The sequence below is a fragment of the Plectrocnemia conspersa genome, unplaced genomic scaffold (assembly GCF_051122295.1).
Source record: "Plectrocnemia conspersa isolate PC_06_02 unplaced genomic scaffold, ASM5112229v1 ptg000014l, whole genome shotgun sequence".
In the NCBI taxonomy this organism is placed as follows: Eukaryota; Metazoa; Arthropoda; class Insecta; order Trichoptera; family Polycentropodidae; genus Plectrocnemia; species Plectrocnemia conspersa.
Genome location: NW_028277178.1, coordinates 8,597,264 through 8,613,265, shown reverse-complemented (window position 1 = coordinate 8,613,265; position 16,002 = coordinate 8,597,264). Strand labels below are relative to the sequence as shown.

At 32.4% G+C, this 16,002-nt stretch overlaps 1 protein-coding gene and 1 long non-coding RNA gene across 3 annotated transcripts in view; both read right to left on the bottom strand.

Annotated features, from left to right (window-relative positions):
- Positions 1-15,517, bottom strand: part of LOC148226107 (uncharacterized) — a 97,885-nt gene extending 82,368 nt beyond the window's left edge. The window contains exon 1 of one of the 2 annotated variants that reach the window (XM_088204210.1): positions 14,922-15,517. In XM_088204210.1, coding sequence (XP_088060336.1) covers positions 14,922-15,360 — 439 coding nt within the window. In that variant the 5' untranslated portion in view covers positions 15,361-15,517. The remainder of the gene's footprint in view (positions 1-14,921) is intronic. The other variant, XM_088204211.1, reaches the window with a different exon arrangement.
- Positions 10,661-11,782, bottom strand: LOC148226108 (uncharacterized). Its single transcript, XR_015812252.1, has 2 exons — positions 11,682-11,782; positions 10,661-11,603 (listed from the first exon to the last, which is right to left on the bottom strand). It is a non-coding gene; the product is annotated as an uncharacterized LOC148226108 (long non-coding RNA).
- Positions 15,518-16,002: the final 485 nt, after the last annotated feature.

Sequence of the window (16,002 nt, the reverse complement as noted above, 5' to 3'; positions counted from 1 at the left end):
GCCATATTTATCATCTGTTAGGGTCGTAACAAAACTAATATCGTGCTCTGCATCAACAAATCGAGCGGCCTATGTGATCATTTATCCTTCGCCTAAATATCGACATCGTCACCAAACACCGCCGCCGGTGTTTAGTGACGTTTATCGTTATGACGGCATAAAACGGCAGTCAAGTGACAGGATCTGATATAATACGTCGGTTCGCTTTGTGTTATTGCATTTATCGTTTGCTGATACTATAACGCGTAAACGTGTCCCTTCCGAGGTGTCGAGGTTAACGGTCGATATTTCGCATTCATGACGTGACGGGAAATTAAACCGGTGACCGTGGAGAAAATCGCTAAAGACTATTAATTCAGAATGTGGATCAACGAATGTTCAGTGCCATAACTAAGTAAGCCTAGGGAAAATCTACTGAAATGAAAATTCAGATTTTCTTGTCCCTAATAGTACAATCGGAAATTTCAATGATATATTCGAAGTTTTTTTAATGTCGTGCCAATGCAATAAAGTCGCTGAGAATACGATAATCTAAAGTAAGATATTTATAAAATTTAAATCTGTATAAAAAGTTGTATTGATAGACAATTTTTTAATACATATATTTATTAGCAAAAGTAAAATGGAAAATATGACTTAATTATTTATATTCACATAGTAATTTACAATAGATAAATTTAAAACACTTTTCTTATCAATAGAGATTTGATAATTCAGATAAATATAAATGACAACGTAAAAATTTTGGTGATTATAAGATTCTTGGCTCATGAATGGTATATATTTACATATATAAATTAGTAATTTAAAAATATACATAAGCAAACTAAATTAAATATATATGTTAAATGTAAAGTCTACAATTATGTAATATACATAATTATAGACAATTAACTATAAAAAATATTAGTCAAAAATTATTTTTTGTATTTTTTTTATACTTTATCTACAATATATTAAAACTAATGTTTGATTATAACAGATAATACGTTACAACGAGGTAAACAATATCAACATGTTGTATTGAGACATCATACTAAAATCAAAGAAATCTATTTTATTAATTTTAAACTATTATTACAGCTTACAATCTATAGATGTACGACCTAAATCGATTTTATTTTAAATATTTATCGCGGGATTAGAAAAATTGTGTTGATAAATTGAAGCCATAATTGTATAATACTCACTAATTCCAATCTCTCAGACACAATATAATTTTAAAAACACCAAGATCCATATAACATTTGAACCCAGATCTTTCAGGTATTAGTCGCTGACCTAAATCACTAGTTTATCGTTCTAGTATGAGACTTTACGGTATTGATTGACTTTATTTTAACAATATTAAAAAAACAGCATTAAAAAACAATCTCCAGTTATGAAGAAAAAAAATAAGTTTTAAAAAATAAAAATATATACATACGAATTAACACATAGATATTAAAAAATATGTGTAGTGGAACAATAACAAATCCTTATAAATTTAAAATACATTAAAAAAGGAAAAAGCAATAGAAAGCATCTGCCGAATATTAAGGTGCATTTAAACCCAAATTGGACATATATGGACCAAATAGAACGAAAAATATCATGAGAAAATAAAAATATATTTTTCGTTAGTTCCATGTAATAAGTTTCTAATTTACAAATTAAATAAAAATCTCTCTTTGCATATTTTTAATATAGTATATTAAAATATATGAAAAAAGCAAAATTTATCTTTTTTTAAAAGACTGATATTTTAGACCGTATATGATTTTTAGATGTTAAATATAATGTTTATATTTTTATAATTTTTTTATAGTTTCATTAAAAATATTGATATAAAAAACAATTGTTTACTTACATAGTTGCATATCAATACAAAAAACGATCTTATCTTTGCCTTTAGTAAAAGATAGCGGCGATTTGCGCCTTGTATCTGGCGCCAAGCAATCGTTAATTTCGAGAATTATTTTGATACAGTACATTTGATTACATTTGAGAAATTTTACAATCGTTCATAAAAATACAAACATTGGCAATATGCAGAGAAAGAGAGATTGAAAAGCGCGCAAATAAATCAAAGGAGGCGCATTGTTGCGCTCCGTTAATTACCATAACTTGATTATTCAAGAAATGATGATGATCAATGTTTATGGTATTTACGACTCACTACTACTATATAGGGTTACTAGGACACGAGCAGTTCAAGAGTTGAATTCAGCGCTTCTCAAGCGGCGATGAAGATATTTCAACCGTGGACACTATCCAGAACTGATGGACTATGATGGTATGTGCAGAATCAAGATATTGAGTTGATTGGAGCATTGGAAGTGGTACAAGATTGGATATTACCTTATTTGGGTTTGAGTGTCATTGATACAGGTTTTAAAGCATCTTTGATACTATTTATCTGTCTTTTTGTTCAAACAAAGTATTTTTATATCTGATTTTAAAACTTATAATTGCGCACGATGGCATTAATTTAATTAAATATTTTTTGAAGAAAGTCGAAGTTGCTTTAGTATAGTTGCTTTTTTAGCAATAAAATATAATAAATAATTAAAAAATAGGTATGATTTAAGTAATCTATAAGTCAAATTCACATATATTATGCATGTTGAAATTAAAAACTACAAATTTGTAATTCATCAATACTCTATCGGGACGATAAGGTCAAAACAATATTTAATTATTGTAACCGAATAATAGTATTAAATTGTAAATATATTAAGGTGTAACATATAAAATTGCTATATCTAAATAGCGTACAAATTGTGTAATATATTGTAATATGTAGATATGATGCAAATTTTTTTTAACAACATATAACATAATGATTGACACAATTGAAAAAATAGTAGTAAACACAAACTGCAGTCGTTAAATACCAAACAATTATCATAAATATTAAAAAAAAATTTCATTAGAGTTGAAATTTCTGTTTTCTCTTTTTATTTTTTTTTAATTTCAGAGCAACTGAATCGTATTCTTTTTTTTAGCATAAACATACAAAAAAATATATTGCACAAATATGCGATAATATAATTGTACAGGGTACATTTATTTTAAAGTTATCTAAAGGTTAAACATATATGGATATTAGAGTACATTCTACATGCTTTTATTATACATACATATATATACAGTATATGTACACATATTATTTTTTTGTATCTTTATAGAAAAAAAATGATCCAGAAAAATATGGCTTATTACATTTGAGTCAATAAATTGGACACACAGTCACAAAGACAACAAACTTAAAAAGCAATTTTTATATTAAATACTTAAGTTTATATTTAATAATACCTGTTTTTCATTATCGATTGCAATTAGTGTTTCATCTTGATTAAAATACCAAATCAAAAATCCTCATTTCTCGAGAATTTTCATAGAGCCCTTTTTTGATAAAAATTAAATTTATACAAATATTTTTTAATGTTTTATACCGCTGCATAGGAGAAGGTGGGTCCGTGCCAGATGCTAAAAAATGTCTTGGAAGCTTTTAATAGAGTTTGAAAGTATTAAAATAGCATACAATCGTGAACAATTTTCACAACTATTCTAATCGGTCATATATTTGCTTTGGTGATCTAAAAACTACATTAATAATCAGATAAGAAGAAAGAATTCCGCGTGGGGATCTACAGATTACAAAAATGTTATAAGCCTATCCAAAGAGTTTTTTAGCTTTAAACCGTTTCAAAATGTACTATGAAATACTGACTATACTGAGAAATTTTAAGTGATTGTAGGTTTCTAAAAATACCATTTAATTACATCATATTTGGAGAATCATGAATCGTATGTTTTTCATAAAATATCTGAATTTAATGGTCTACGAAAAGTATTTTTTAATTGATATTATTGAAGAACGTTTAGTACTACTTTTTAAGCTTTTGTTATATAAGAGACGTCGATTCAAGTATCAGGATGTTTTAGGGTGTATCTGTCCAAATGGGGTGTCTCATCTACGATCTCTGGTTCATCTCGAGATCGCGCCGAGGCACCTGAACGGCACCCGCCATGTCTAGAAGAATGCAGTTTTCTAGACTAATGTGCGCTAAATCCGTTATGACGGGCAACCAGTGTCAACCGAGTGTTCATTTTCAATAGCAACACACAACAGTCTGAAGCGCATTCCGAGCTCCGTTCGACGAGCAGATGCTTAGCAGACATCAACAAACCCCAGCGTGACCTCAATGCGGGTAAGAATTGACGAATTTCCCGTCTGCCAAACCGATCCAAATAACTAAAATAGCATTTTGGGCGAAAACTCCGGAACGAGCGCCGAGAAACTGGGGAAACTCGGTCCCTAGACGGCCTAGGCGCGGAATGTGGACTGGCCGAGTGTCGAGTTGTTGCTGTGAAGTTATATAACCAATGTTGTTAAGTGAAGTGAAGAGAAGGATTTATATACGTTTATATTATTAAAAATAATTTATTAATATAAAACTATATGTGTCAGAAAAATGTGAGTATCTAATATAAATATAAAGGTTCTTACTATTAATTAAATAAAATAAATCACACATTTTATTATACTTTCTGTAAAGTAAATTACCTAATTTATACTTAATGCCATTGATTTGATAATCATTTTAATAGTAATTTAATAAATGGGACCGACAAAAATGTCTAAACGGGGGCAAGAAAGACAAAATTTTTATTTTAAGATATCGCGAGCTTTAGTTTTAAAAGCAAAAAGTCAACTTTATTTTTAAGAGCAGAAGATCTGAGAAAATATATAAAAATATCAGATGGAAATTTGAGCAAAATGTAAACATTAGGTAAAAAAACAATAACTTGGTGTAGTAAATTTATTTTTATATATTCTAATTGAGCGTTTCATATTAATTTATTTATTGCGAATTTTCTGTTTCAACCTAAAGCAATCGGGTGAACATAACTGATTACTATTAAGAGTGTAGTGAAACGCTTAACTGAAAATTAGTGACATATATTTCATTAATTATAATTTTTAATTAATTTCACTATATTATAGCTTACAATCATTATTATTTTTATGTTAATTATTCATTACTAATAATTCTATAAGATTGAGAAAATCTAGGAAAATTTAATTTATGATGATCGATCGGATCAAAAACAGTTATGATGCACACCTTACATAGATAAGCAGCATCTCACACAAAGTTTTGCAGCGTCTCATAGCTATCGATTAAAACCTCTGGATGCAGTGGCGGCGGGCCGCCCCGGGCGGCACTTGCTTGGGAGTGGCATATTCGCGATGGAATCGTCTAGTGTGGTTGTTAATACTGAATAAACTAAAATTTAAGTAAATCTACGATTAGCAAGAGTTTAACAATAATCAATTTATTATTAATGTAATGCAAAAAAATGTATGGGGGGGGGGTGGCAATTTTAAGGATTGCCCCGGGCGGCACATACTCTAGTTACGCCACTGTTTGGATGCTCGTGCAAGAGGAGCATTATCAAGCACTGACCGCAAGGCCAAGAATATGAAACGCGATCGCAACTCTTTAGAGCACTCTTAAGTCTGCACCTGAAAGTTACCGTACATTGACGGATTGTCAACACCATCCCTTAGAAACTTTAGCTATCGATAAAAACATCTTTGTGTTTGGATGCTTGTGCAAGAGGAGCATTCTCAACTACTGACATGGCCATAACGGGCAAGAATAAGGGTTCTAGGACACTAACCCCCTGGACATATACCCCCCGGACAAAAACCCGCCGTCAAAAACCCCCAGTGCAAATAAACCCCCCTGACAATTAACCCCTGACACGTATAAAGATAATAAAGATATTACTTAAATATATATTGGCAAATTAGCATAAATCAAAAAAACATTTAAACTATATTTAAAACTGCATATACTTTTGTATTAATATATCGAAAAAACTAAAGAATATGACATAAATATATATATATATATATATATATATATATATATATATATATATATATATATATATATATATATATATATATTTTTAAGTATAACTTTGAGAGCTGATCAGCAATTAGAATATTTTTAGAGAATAACTTAAAAGTTATTTAAAAAGTACTTTAAAAATTATGTTGTTTATAAATGACAATTTTTACACTGAATTTGTGTTGCTTTTTGAAAATATTTTATGAATACTATTTGATTTTATTAAGCTTTAAATAGTAATATTTTTATTTAATAACACAATGGCTTGACGTTTAATATTATCTCATTTATATATTTTGTAATACATATTGTATTTTTCCATTTTTTAAATATACCTCATCCTTATAAAATTCAAGCAAGAAATTTTCTAAAATATTTTATTTAGTTTTAGATATATGTATTTTCATGTAATATGCATAAGAATGCAACTTTTCATAAAACTAAAAGGGTAAATAATCATACCAAGAATTAAATTATTTAAAAATAAAATACTTATGAATTTTATAGCAATAAGTGTAAAAACGATCAAATATGGACATGTCTAATATTAATCATAGACCTCATATGCATATAGACAAACCCTCCAGTAAGTATAATGCAATAGATATCAGTTTATTTTATTACCTTTAAATTCATTTAGGTTCCCCCTGCAGTTCTTTGACTCATCAAAAGTGAAGGCACAGCAAATCGTTTACCATGCACCTTGAGAAAAACGCCGAATCGGTGTCAGTGACCTTCGCGTGACCTTCGTTTTCCGCAAAAGCGTGCGAGAGACCGGCTCGGGGTGGTTTCCACTCGTGGGTTTTTTGGTCCGGCGCGCACACACAACAACGAGACAATGGTTTCCATGTAGAGAAACGGGAGAGCGGCCGTGACATATTTGGTAGTAGCCGGTCTGGAGCGGCTCTCTTTGGCCCTATTCAGGCGACGACAAGAAGCTCGCCGCGAGCAGGTCTCGCCTCGGGCGCCGCTTCAAATCTTAGAAGCGGTCCTTTGCGAGGACGATGGAGGCGGTTCTCTTTCTCTCTCTTTCACTTGACCACCAGACTTTTATGGAAAATTAAGGCAAAGCTCAAGGGAAAGCCCAAAAACGAAATATAAGGTCGAAACACTTTCGATAAAGTCTGGCATTACGTTCTGAAATTTATACCTCGGAAACTACTGCTTAAATCATGCAATGTAATATTAAAATTGTACATTTTAAATGGGTAGAGATTTTAAGACATATATTTGAGCTTCAGAAAATTTTAGCATGAGTTCGACAGAGCAGTGTTCTCAGTCCTGCGCTGTAATTGTATAAAATGTACATTCAACTACAGAAAAGGTAAAATAACTAAAAACTAAATAATACGTATAAGTCAATCAATCAGTCCAAAAGAAGAATGAATGCAAATTTTTTCTTTTTTAAATATTATGAAATTTTTAAAATAAGATCCAAGATTATTTTGTATGTTTTACAATTTATCTTAATCATAATATTTATCTGTGAAAATATAAAAAGAAAAGCTATTTCGGATTAGAATACTTTTTAATATCGATTTTTGACAGTATTTATTACTAGCACATCATTCATATAAAACTATACTTCAAAAATAAAATTGTATTATAACTATGTAGTTTCTGTAGGTATTAAAGTTTTCCAGTCGTACTTTCGGTTTGTAGAGGAGCTTTTTTAGAAGCTTTTCACCGTGTCGCGTGTATAGACGAAAAGCTCTAACACACGCAGTTGCTGTGCTTTGAGGCGCAGCTCTACAAGCCCTTGAAATATACTAGTGATTAAACTATATTAAACAGATGCATTGAAAGATTAAAAATTATTTGAGTATTAATTAACAATTCATATATATCTATATGTTAAAATTGTTTAAATGAGTTGCGACATTGATCTTCTAAAAAGAGTAGGATAAAAATGTTTAACAATTGTTCTTAAATTTCACACCTCTCTTGGAAAATATCCTACGATATTCACTTCAACGAAAACATTAGGATGTAAATTACTGTATACTGTCAGTAAGACTATTTATTTAACAATGCTATGCGTATATTTGCCAGTTGTCGCAAATTAATTCCTAATTTTTTATTAAGATTTTGAGCATTAATAATTATTTAATTAGTTTTGAGTAAGAGGGTACATGAATTTTGAATAATCAACGGATGACTTAAAATATGGACTTAATCCATTCTGGCTATTTTTAGTAAAATGAGGGTTATGCCAATCGTATCTTTTAAAGTTCTAGTTTTTGTTTGAATTCAAAGAAAAAAAATTTAAAACCCATAAAAACAATTTCAGATAATTTGGATTTTTATCTTTAATACGCTATATAGCCTCAGGTTTCTTACATGTCATGTAAACGCAATGTAAATTAATATTTAGGTTATATTTATTTTAGTTATATGTAAGGATGAAACTATGAAATATTTATAAGATAAATAAGCTGAAAAATGTAGAACAGACGTAATTAGATGTACTTAAGTGGTGGTAAAAACGTTTCAATGACATTCGAAGGGGTTTTTGCAACACGCGAGATATAAGCGGATGATGCAATATCCAGAGAGCAGATTATTTTCCACAGTATTACAGAAAATTTGCAAATTTGCATTGCTGAACGTTTTTCTTCGAGTTCTAGTTTTTGTTTAGAGACAGAAAGCTTCTCACTCGCACCCAAAAAAACTTATGTTTTTTTAAATACTTCTATGAAAAATTATTCCTATAATTTTCTTTCTGGATTTTAATGATTTCATTATAAAACCAGCACGATAGATTAGTGGCGATATAGTCAGTGGTTCAGATTAGGTTTTCTTAGATTTTATAGATAATTAGCTATTCTAGTTCATAAAGAATTACATATATGTTTAAATAAATAACGAGACTTTAAACAGACGAAACAATCTAACTTATAGACATGTGTGACTGTGGTTCTTCTATGTATAGCCTTTTTATTACTATTATAATTAATTTTTATTATTATCTAGAAAATGGTTATAAATCAGTAACTTGTGCTAAAATTTAATTTATGTATTTTCCTGTATTTTTAATTTAAAAAAAATGTCGAGGGTAGTATAATCGTTTTAAAGGCAAATATGGCTTTCAAATATTTACTAGGAGTTTTTAAAAGAACTTCATTTGCATCGCTCTTATATCTCTCATAAATAATATGCTCTTACTGGTGTTTGTAGAGCAGCAATCTTTTTGGCTGAAGATTGTATGGATGACGTAAAATTTCTTAAGAGATAAACAACATTTTCTATAGTAAGAAATTTTCATTGTTACGTTCCAGATATGCAACCTTCTCACTTACGCGTAAAACGATTTTATAACAAGAGTTAAAGAGGATGAGACAATCAGAAACATCTCACACCTACATTTAAGAGACGCACTTAACAAATTAAGTAATGCTAAAATGAAGTAATTTTTATATAATATGTGACATTGTTTATTTTTTGAGAAATGGAAAATTAAAATCAACCGAATTAACAGAAAAAAATATTTTACTACTCTTTCTGAATAAAGAGAGCAATAACGTAAAAATGGAAATCAACCATTTAATATATGCGCAAATTTAATAAAGATATTTTGCAACTTCGCTCTAGAGCAGCGGTTTCCAACCTTTTTGTTACTACGCCTCCCCAAAAAAAAAAAAATTTTCCGCGCCTCCCTTACCTTTTATTTTTTTAATAGATTAAATAATATAGACACGTTTTAAATAATAAAAACTTTATTACAAAAATAAACTGAAAACCACAATTAACAGAATAATAACAAGGTTTAGTTATAACATACACATACGTGTATATTTATTTTTATATATAAGTTTTTTTAAGCAATTAAACCAACTACATCTATCGCATAAAAATTTAATGCGACGGTTGTTGTTGTTTATTAGCACAAAGCTTATCAAATCTTGGGGGCAATGTGGAGAGTGCCACTCGTATCTCTTTTTCGACTACTAACCTGTTGCGATATTTAGTTTTCATTGCAGCCAGTGCCGAAAAGCCCGTTTCGCATAAATACGACGTTACAAACGGTAGAAGCACTTGCATTGCTTTGCAATACAAAGATTCATACTCTCCTTTAAGATTCATCCAAAATTGAATTAAGGTTTCATTTTGAAACTTTTGTTTTAGTAGGCTATCTCATGATAATTCTATAAGTTTTTCCTTTTCAATGGTTGTCAGCTCAAATTTGTCGTTTTCATCGTCGATAAATGGATTCTGTACCCACAAAAACTTTGAGAAATCAAGGTCTTTAAAATAATTTGAAAAATGCAGCACTAGACCATCCAAGTGTTCAATAAAAAGATTCTTGCTTGTTTCAATATTGGCTGTGGCCCAGAAATCTTTTGACAGTGAAAACATGTCCAACTCATTCTTTTGTAAATTTGACTTCCATAACTTCAACTTTTTAATGAAAGCTTTTACTTTGTCTTTTTGAACAAGTGGATGCATTTGTGATCCCTGCATTGATTTATTCAAACTGCTCAATTTTCCAAAAATTTCAACTAAATAGGCAAGTTTAACAAGGAAATTATCGTTCGTCCACAAATGTGCCTCTTCGTGGTGATTTTCTTCGAGAAAGGCTGTTATTTCTTCTTTGAGTTCAAATACCCTTTGAATCGCTTTTGCACGAGATAGCCAGCGAACATCACAATAATACAGAAGTGAGGTATAATTAGCTTCCATATCTACACACAACTTTGCAAACAGCCTAGATCTCAAAGGACTGTTCTTAATGTAGTTTATAATTTTTATAATTTTTGTAAAAATGTTGTTAAGTTCCTCGCTCATATTTTTTGACACTAGAGCTGCTCTGTGAAGCATACAGTGCGTCTAGATAGCATGTGGTGCTTTCTTTTTAACTAATGCTTGAAGACCTGCTTTGTGTCCGGACATTGAGTGAGCTCCGTCAGTACACAGTCCAATACAATTACTCCACGTTATGTCGTTTTCTTTAAAAAAACTGTCCATTATATTAAAAATTTCAATGGATGTGGTCTTTCCAGGAATGGGTTTGCAAAATAATATATCTTCTAATATATTATTTTCCACAACATATCGAACATATGCAATTAAATGGGCATCATTAGCTATATCAGTTGCCTCATCTACTTGTATGGCGAATTTCGAAGTACGCAGCCGAGAAACTAATTGATCGCAAATATCTTCAGATATATTATTGATTCTTCTTCCGACTGTACTATCAGCAAGCGGAATTTGTTGCAACTGTTTTGCATATGATTCGCCGAACATTATTCGAACCATATCAATAGCTGCTGGTAATATTAGAGTTTCTCCTATTGTATGTGGTTTCTTACATTTTGCGATTCGGTAAGAGACATGGTACGAAGCCAATAATGCATTTGGTGATACAGAAAGAATATTTTTGAACGTTTGCTTTTGATTATTAAGCTCATCCAATTTCATCAAAATATTCTATGGACTTATCAACGTATTCAGAATGTAGAGTTTCATGGTGCCGTTTTAATTTGACTGGTCTCATACTATCTGAAGCCAAAACTTTCGAACACAACAAACACATTGGTGAATCCTAATGATAAATAGGATGAACTGTATTGTCTTTTCTTGGGAGCTTTACTTCCTTGTACTTTTTTGATTTTATTCCCACTAGTATCAGCATCAGTATCTTCATTATTGTTGACTTTTCTCTTGTAACCACTCAAAAATTTATCCATTCGTCTAAAAAATATTTTATTGATATAAATTAAAATCAATGATAGTTTAAATAAAAAAAAATGAAGTTTAAAATATACTAACGATTATTTTCAACAAGAAATCACGTCAGAAACAATTAAAAAAAACAATATAACACGAGTGACATTTAAATTTGAGGTTATTGTTTTATGCAACTAGCGGTCGTTTTGTGTATTACCGAAACAGAGCGTTTGCAAACGCGCCATTTTTAAATTTCTCCGCTCCAGATAATTTTTTTAATAGGAATTAAATATATGTAAATGTAAAAAAATTAACATTCATGCACTGAATTTTCACTGTTACGTTAATATATCAAGTTTTATTCATTTGTAGATATTATGGTATAAAAAATAATTCATTAAAAAATGTTGGCGCCTCCCCTGGCAATAGTCCGCGCCTCCCCTGGGAGGCGCGCCTCCCAGGTTGGAAACCGCTGCTCTAGAGGGCTTGCCACCATTGCGGCCCTTAGACTGATATTCAACAGAAATAGCGCGCTAACTATAAAAATAAAATTTAAATCTATAAAAGCATTTTAACATATACCGGCCCAGCTTGGAATAATAAATTACAAGTAATATAAAATAAAGCTATACAAGTAATATCTATTACACTTTTTTAAACTAATCTTAATAAAATAGATCCATTAAAATATTTTGCGAAACCACACTAACCCATTAATCTCGTGTATATGCGACTACAATAAAAACAACCTTATATTTAAAACAAGCACAAAATGAGATATATTGCTTAATACTTTAAGAAGCTAAAGACAGCATAACAATGATTCCAAAACTGCAGTGAATGTGTATACTCAAATTATTATTTAATTTGTTGCTTTTTTCTCTATATTTTCTTTTTTTTAGCTTAATTTGTAAAAAATGTTTTTGGTTTATTTCACTTAATGAATAAAATAAAACTTAATAATAAAACTACGAACGTTTTATTATATAATTTAATTTTATATTAAATTGTAGCAATTTTGAATTGTAAATATGAAAATGGTCATTAACCAGTAACATGTGTAGTATGTATAATTAGTATGCTTGTAAAATTATTTATATTATTGAGATATATGTATAAAAAAGCACTGAATATAAGCGGTAAAGCTTTCGAAAGAACATTGCTCTTATATATAAAAAAAGCTTGCTTACTTGCGCTTGTAGCGCAGCTTTTGCCTGAAAATTGTATGGACAACGTTAAATTTCTCAAGAAAAAGGAACATTTTCCATAGTCAGAAATTTTCACTTTTATGTTATTTTTAAACTTAAAAACACTAAGTATTTCAAACAGTGGATGGAAGATTTTTCATACTAAAATTGATTAATTTAATTTATGATTTCATAACACGAGTTAAAAAGGACGAGACAATCTACTATATATTAAAATAATCTTACAGCTACATTAAAATGCAGTAAACAAATTGAGAAATACTAAAATGGAGTAATTTTTACATCTTTTATATTATATTATATGTAAATATAAATGATAATATTTTCTTGCCATAGAATTGGATTGAACAAACACTTGCAATTAGATATTAAAATGTGCCTCATTGATAGGGTAATAAATGTGTTTTATAGGCATCCAAATAAAGGTAAGGAATTTAAAAATGTACCAGTAACACAAATTAAGTACTGAATATAAGCTGTGCAAATTAAGCACTGAATATAACTTTAAAAAAGCATTCAGTAACCGATGTATAAATGAATTATATTTTCACTATTAAAATCCAAGTAGATTTTTACTAGAAGATATATATTTTTACTAGCGAAAATATAATTTAACTGATACTGATAAAATGTATATGATACTCAATTAACAGTTGCGAAACGTACATTTGCTGTTCAAACCCAAATCTAACCTAATGAAAGTTCTAAAAGTAATTATAGTTTTAGAATTTTTATTAGGTTAAGTCCAAAATACAAATTAAGCCAAGTCATCTCTCAGGGAAAAATAAGCGGAAGAATTAGTACAGACAGACATCGCATATCACACAATGTTTTAAAAATATGTTACCTATCCATATCGATACTAATATGGACTTCTAATATAGGAAGGCTGATCAAAGTATATTCAAACCGAATTTTGTTCAATAGGAGAGCGCAAAAACCAATTATCACTTCTCAGAAGGCAAAAATTCACGTCAAAAGCAATAAAATTGTGTCAGCGCCGTCGCAGTGGGAACGCTCGGTAACGAGCGTTCCCACTGCGACGGTGGCGGCACGATTTTATTGCTTTTGACGTGGATTTTTGACTTCTGAGAAGTGATAATTGATTTTTGCGCTCTTCTATTGGGCAAAATTCGGTTTAGATATGCTTCGTGAGATTTTCACGAGTAATACTGTAAAATAACGCTTGTGAAAATCGAGCGTTTTTACCGCGATGGAACGATTTTATTGCTTTTGCTCTGGACTGGAAATTATCTATATAGCAACATTCAGCAGCAAAGGAAACACGACTAATTATCAGGTAGATATTTTTAATGCTAATTAAAATATCGCAACGGTGACTAATTTTATATTTATTTGTAGCATAGAAAGGGTTAACTCGTAACTATTATTATTTATTTAAAAAAATATATAAAATGCCATTTTTGTCACGAGGCCCAGAATCATTGGTTCGCTCTCTGCGGCCCTTCTACATCTCATTCAACTGATTAAAAAATGCTAAAATATACATAGATATAGACAATATGTTTTTCTGCCATAAAATTGGATCAAGCAAGCACTCGCAATATGAGCATAAAACGTACTTAAAATAAAGGGTGGTAAATGTGTTTTATAGGCATTCAAATAAAGGTAAGGGCTTTGAATATACACTAGCATTACAAACTATGCATTGGATATAAGCAGTGGAGCTTTTGGAAGAACCTTTCTCTGAGTCGCCCTTATATATGAAAATCTCTAACTGATGTTTATGACACATTTTTCACCTCAAGATTATACAGATAAAGAAAAACAGTTTTAGAGTAGTAAAATTTGCACTCCTCTTAAGCTTCAGATGCGAGTGAGAAGGTACAAGACCTCACTCGCATCCAAATTACTTATGTTTCTCGGAGGACTGAAGTATAGAAATGTAGGGGGTTATTTTATTTATTATCTTGAGTAATTTCATAAGTATGTAACGACGATAGTTGAGAGGCATCTCGCAGATACCCTAGAGGAGCGTAACGAAGGGGTGGAAGATTTGGGACATGGTATATTGTGAAAAAAAAATTTAGCCGTAGACAGTAAGCGCAGGTAGGGATTGGGTGAAAATTGAGGGTTTTCCACCTCGTCGTCCGTATATATGAAAAGCTCTTACCGTGGTCGCGCGGGTTGCGGTGCTTGAGGCGCAGCTCGTGCCTGAATCGCAGCGGAAGACAGCGCGACAGGAGCGGGGGCGCGAGCAGCCTGAGCGAGGGTTGTCCGCGGGAGGGTTGCTCGGCCAGCAGGAGGTAGACCTTGTCGGGATGCAGGGGATCTGGCGACCCCCAGGCGCCTCCCCAGGCGCTTTTCACGCGCACCGTGTCGTTGGCCGCCAGGTTGGCCGCGGCCTGGCCCTGGAAGACGCGCTTGACCTGGAAGGTGGAGGCGCGTTTGTCCGCGCTGGCGGAGCGCAGTCGCGCGCTGAGCACGAGGGGCGCGGCGGCGGCGCAGCGCACGAGGTCTTCGGGCGGGGCGCAGGCTTCGGCCAGCGCGCCGACCGCGATCACGCACCACCACCACCGCCGCCACCACCGCACCCACCACCACGCGCGCATCTCACGCGCCACGCATCGGTGTGCGTCACTAAATTTAACGCCGGCCGATTATTTCCGTCTCCGTCATGCTGGCGGCGGGCGTGCGCGCTCCGACGCGGTCCGACCACGACTGACTGCCGCCGCTGACTGCCGCTACGCTCCGGTGCCCCGCGACGCCGGCCGACGCCTCTTCTCCGTCGTCTCTCTCTCGCTGCGCTTCGGGCGCTCCTCCCCTTCGCGCGGTTTCCCCGGCCGGAAAAGCGCCGCCCGCCGCCGCTCCGGAGCTTTTCTTTGGGTACGGTGCACGGAAGCAAAAACCCCAATGAGAATCATCGTACGATGGCTGTTCGACTGCTGGCAATACAGTACCATACTCATGCCTGCCGAGAAGGGGGGGAAGGGAGACGGGACAAATTCCTGGGGCTCGACTCTGGAAAAAATCATGATGAATCCGAACTTAACTAATTATTTGCAATGCATGTATTTCAGGTATAAGTTTCTACATACTAAAATAAATAAAAATAGTAGAACATTGCCTTTAAAAGTACCCACCTTCTAGGTAAGTATTTTCACAATAATCAAAGGAACAGTGTTTGTTTTTGATGCGGCTCCGTTTGTGTTAAAATTTGCTTGCAAATTCTTGTTGATTTTACTGCTTTCTGA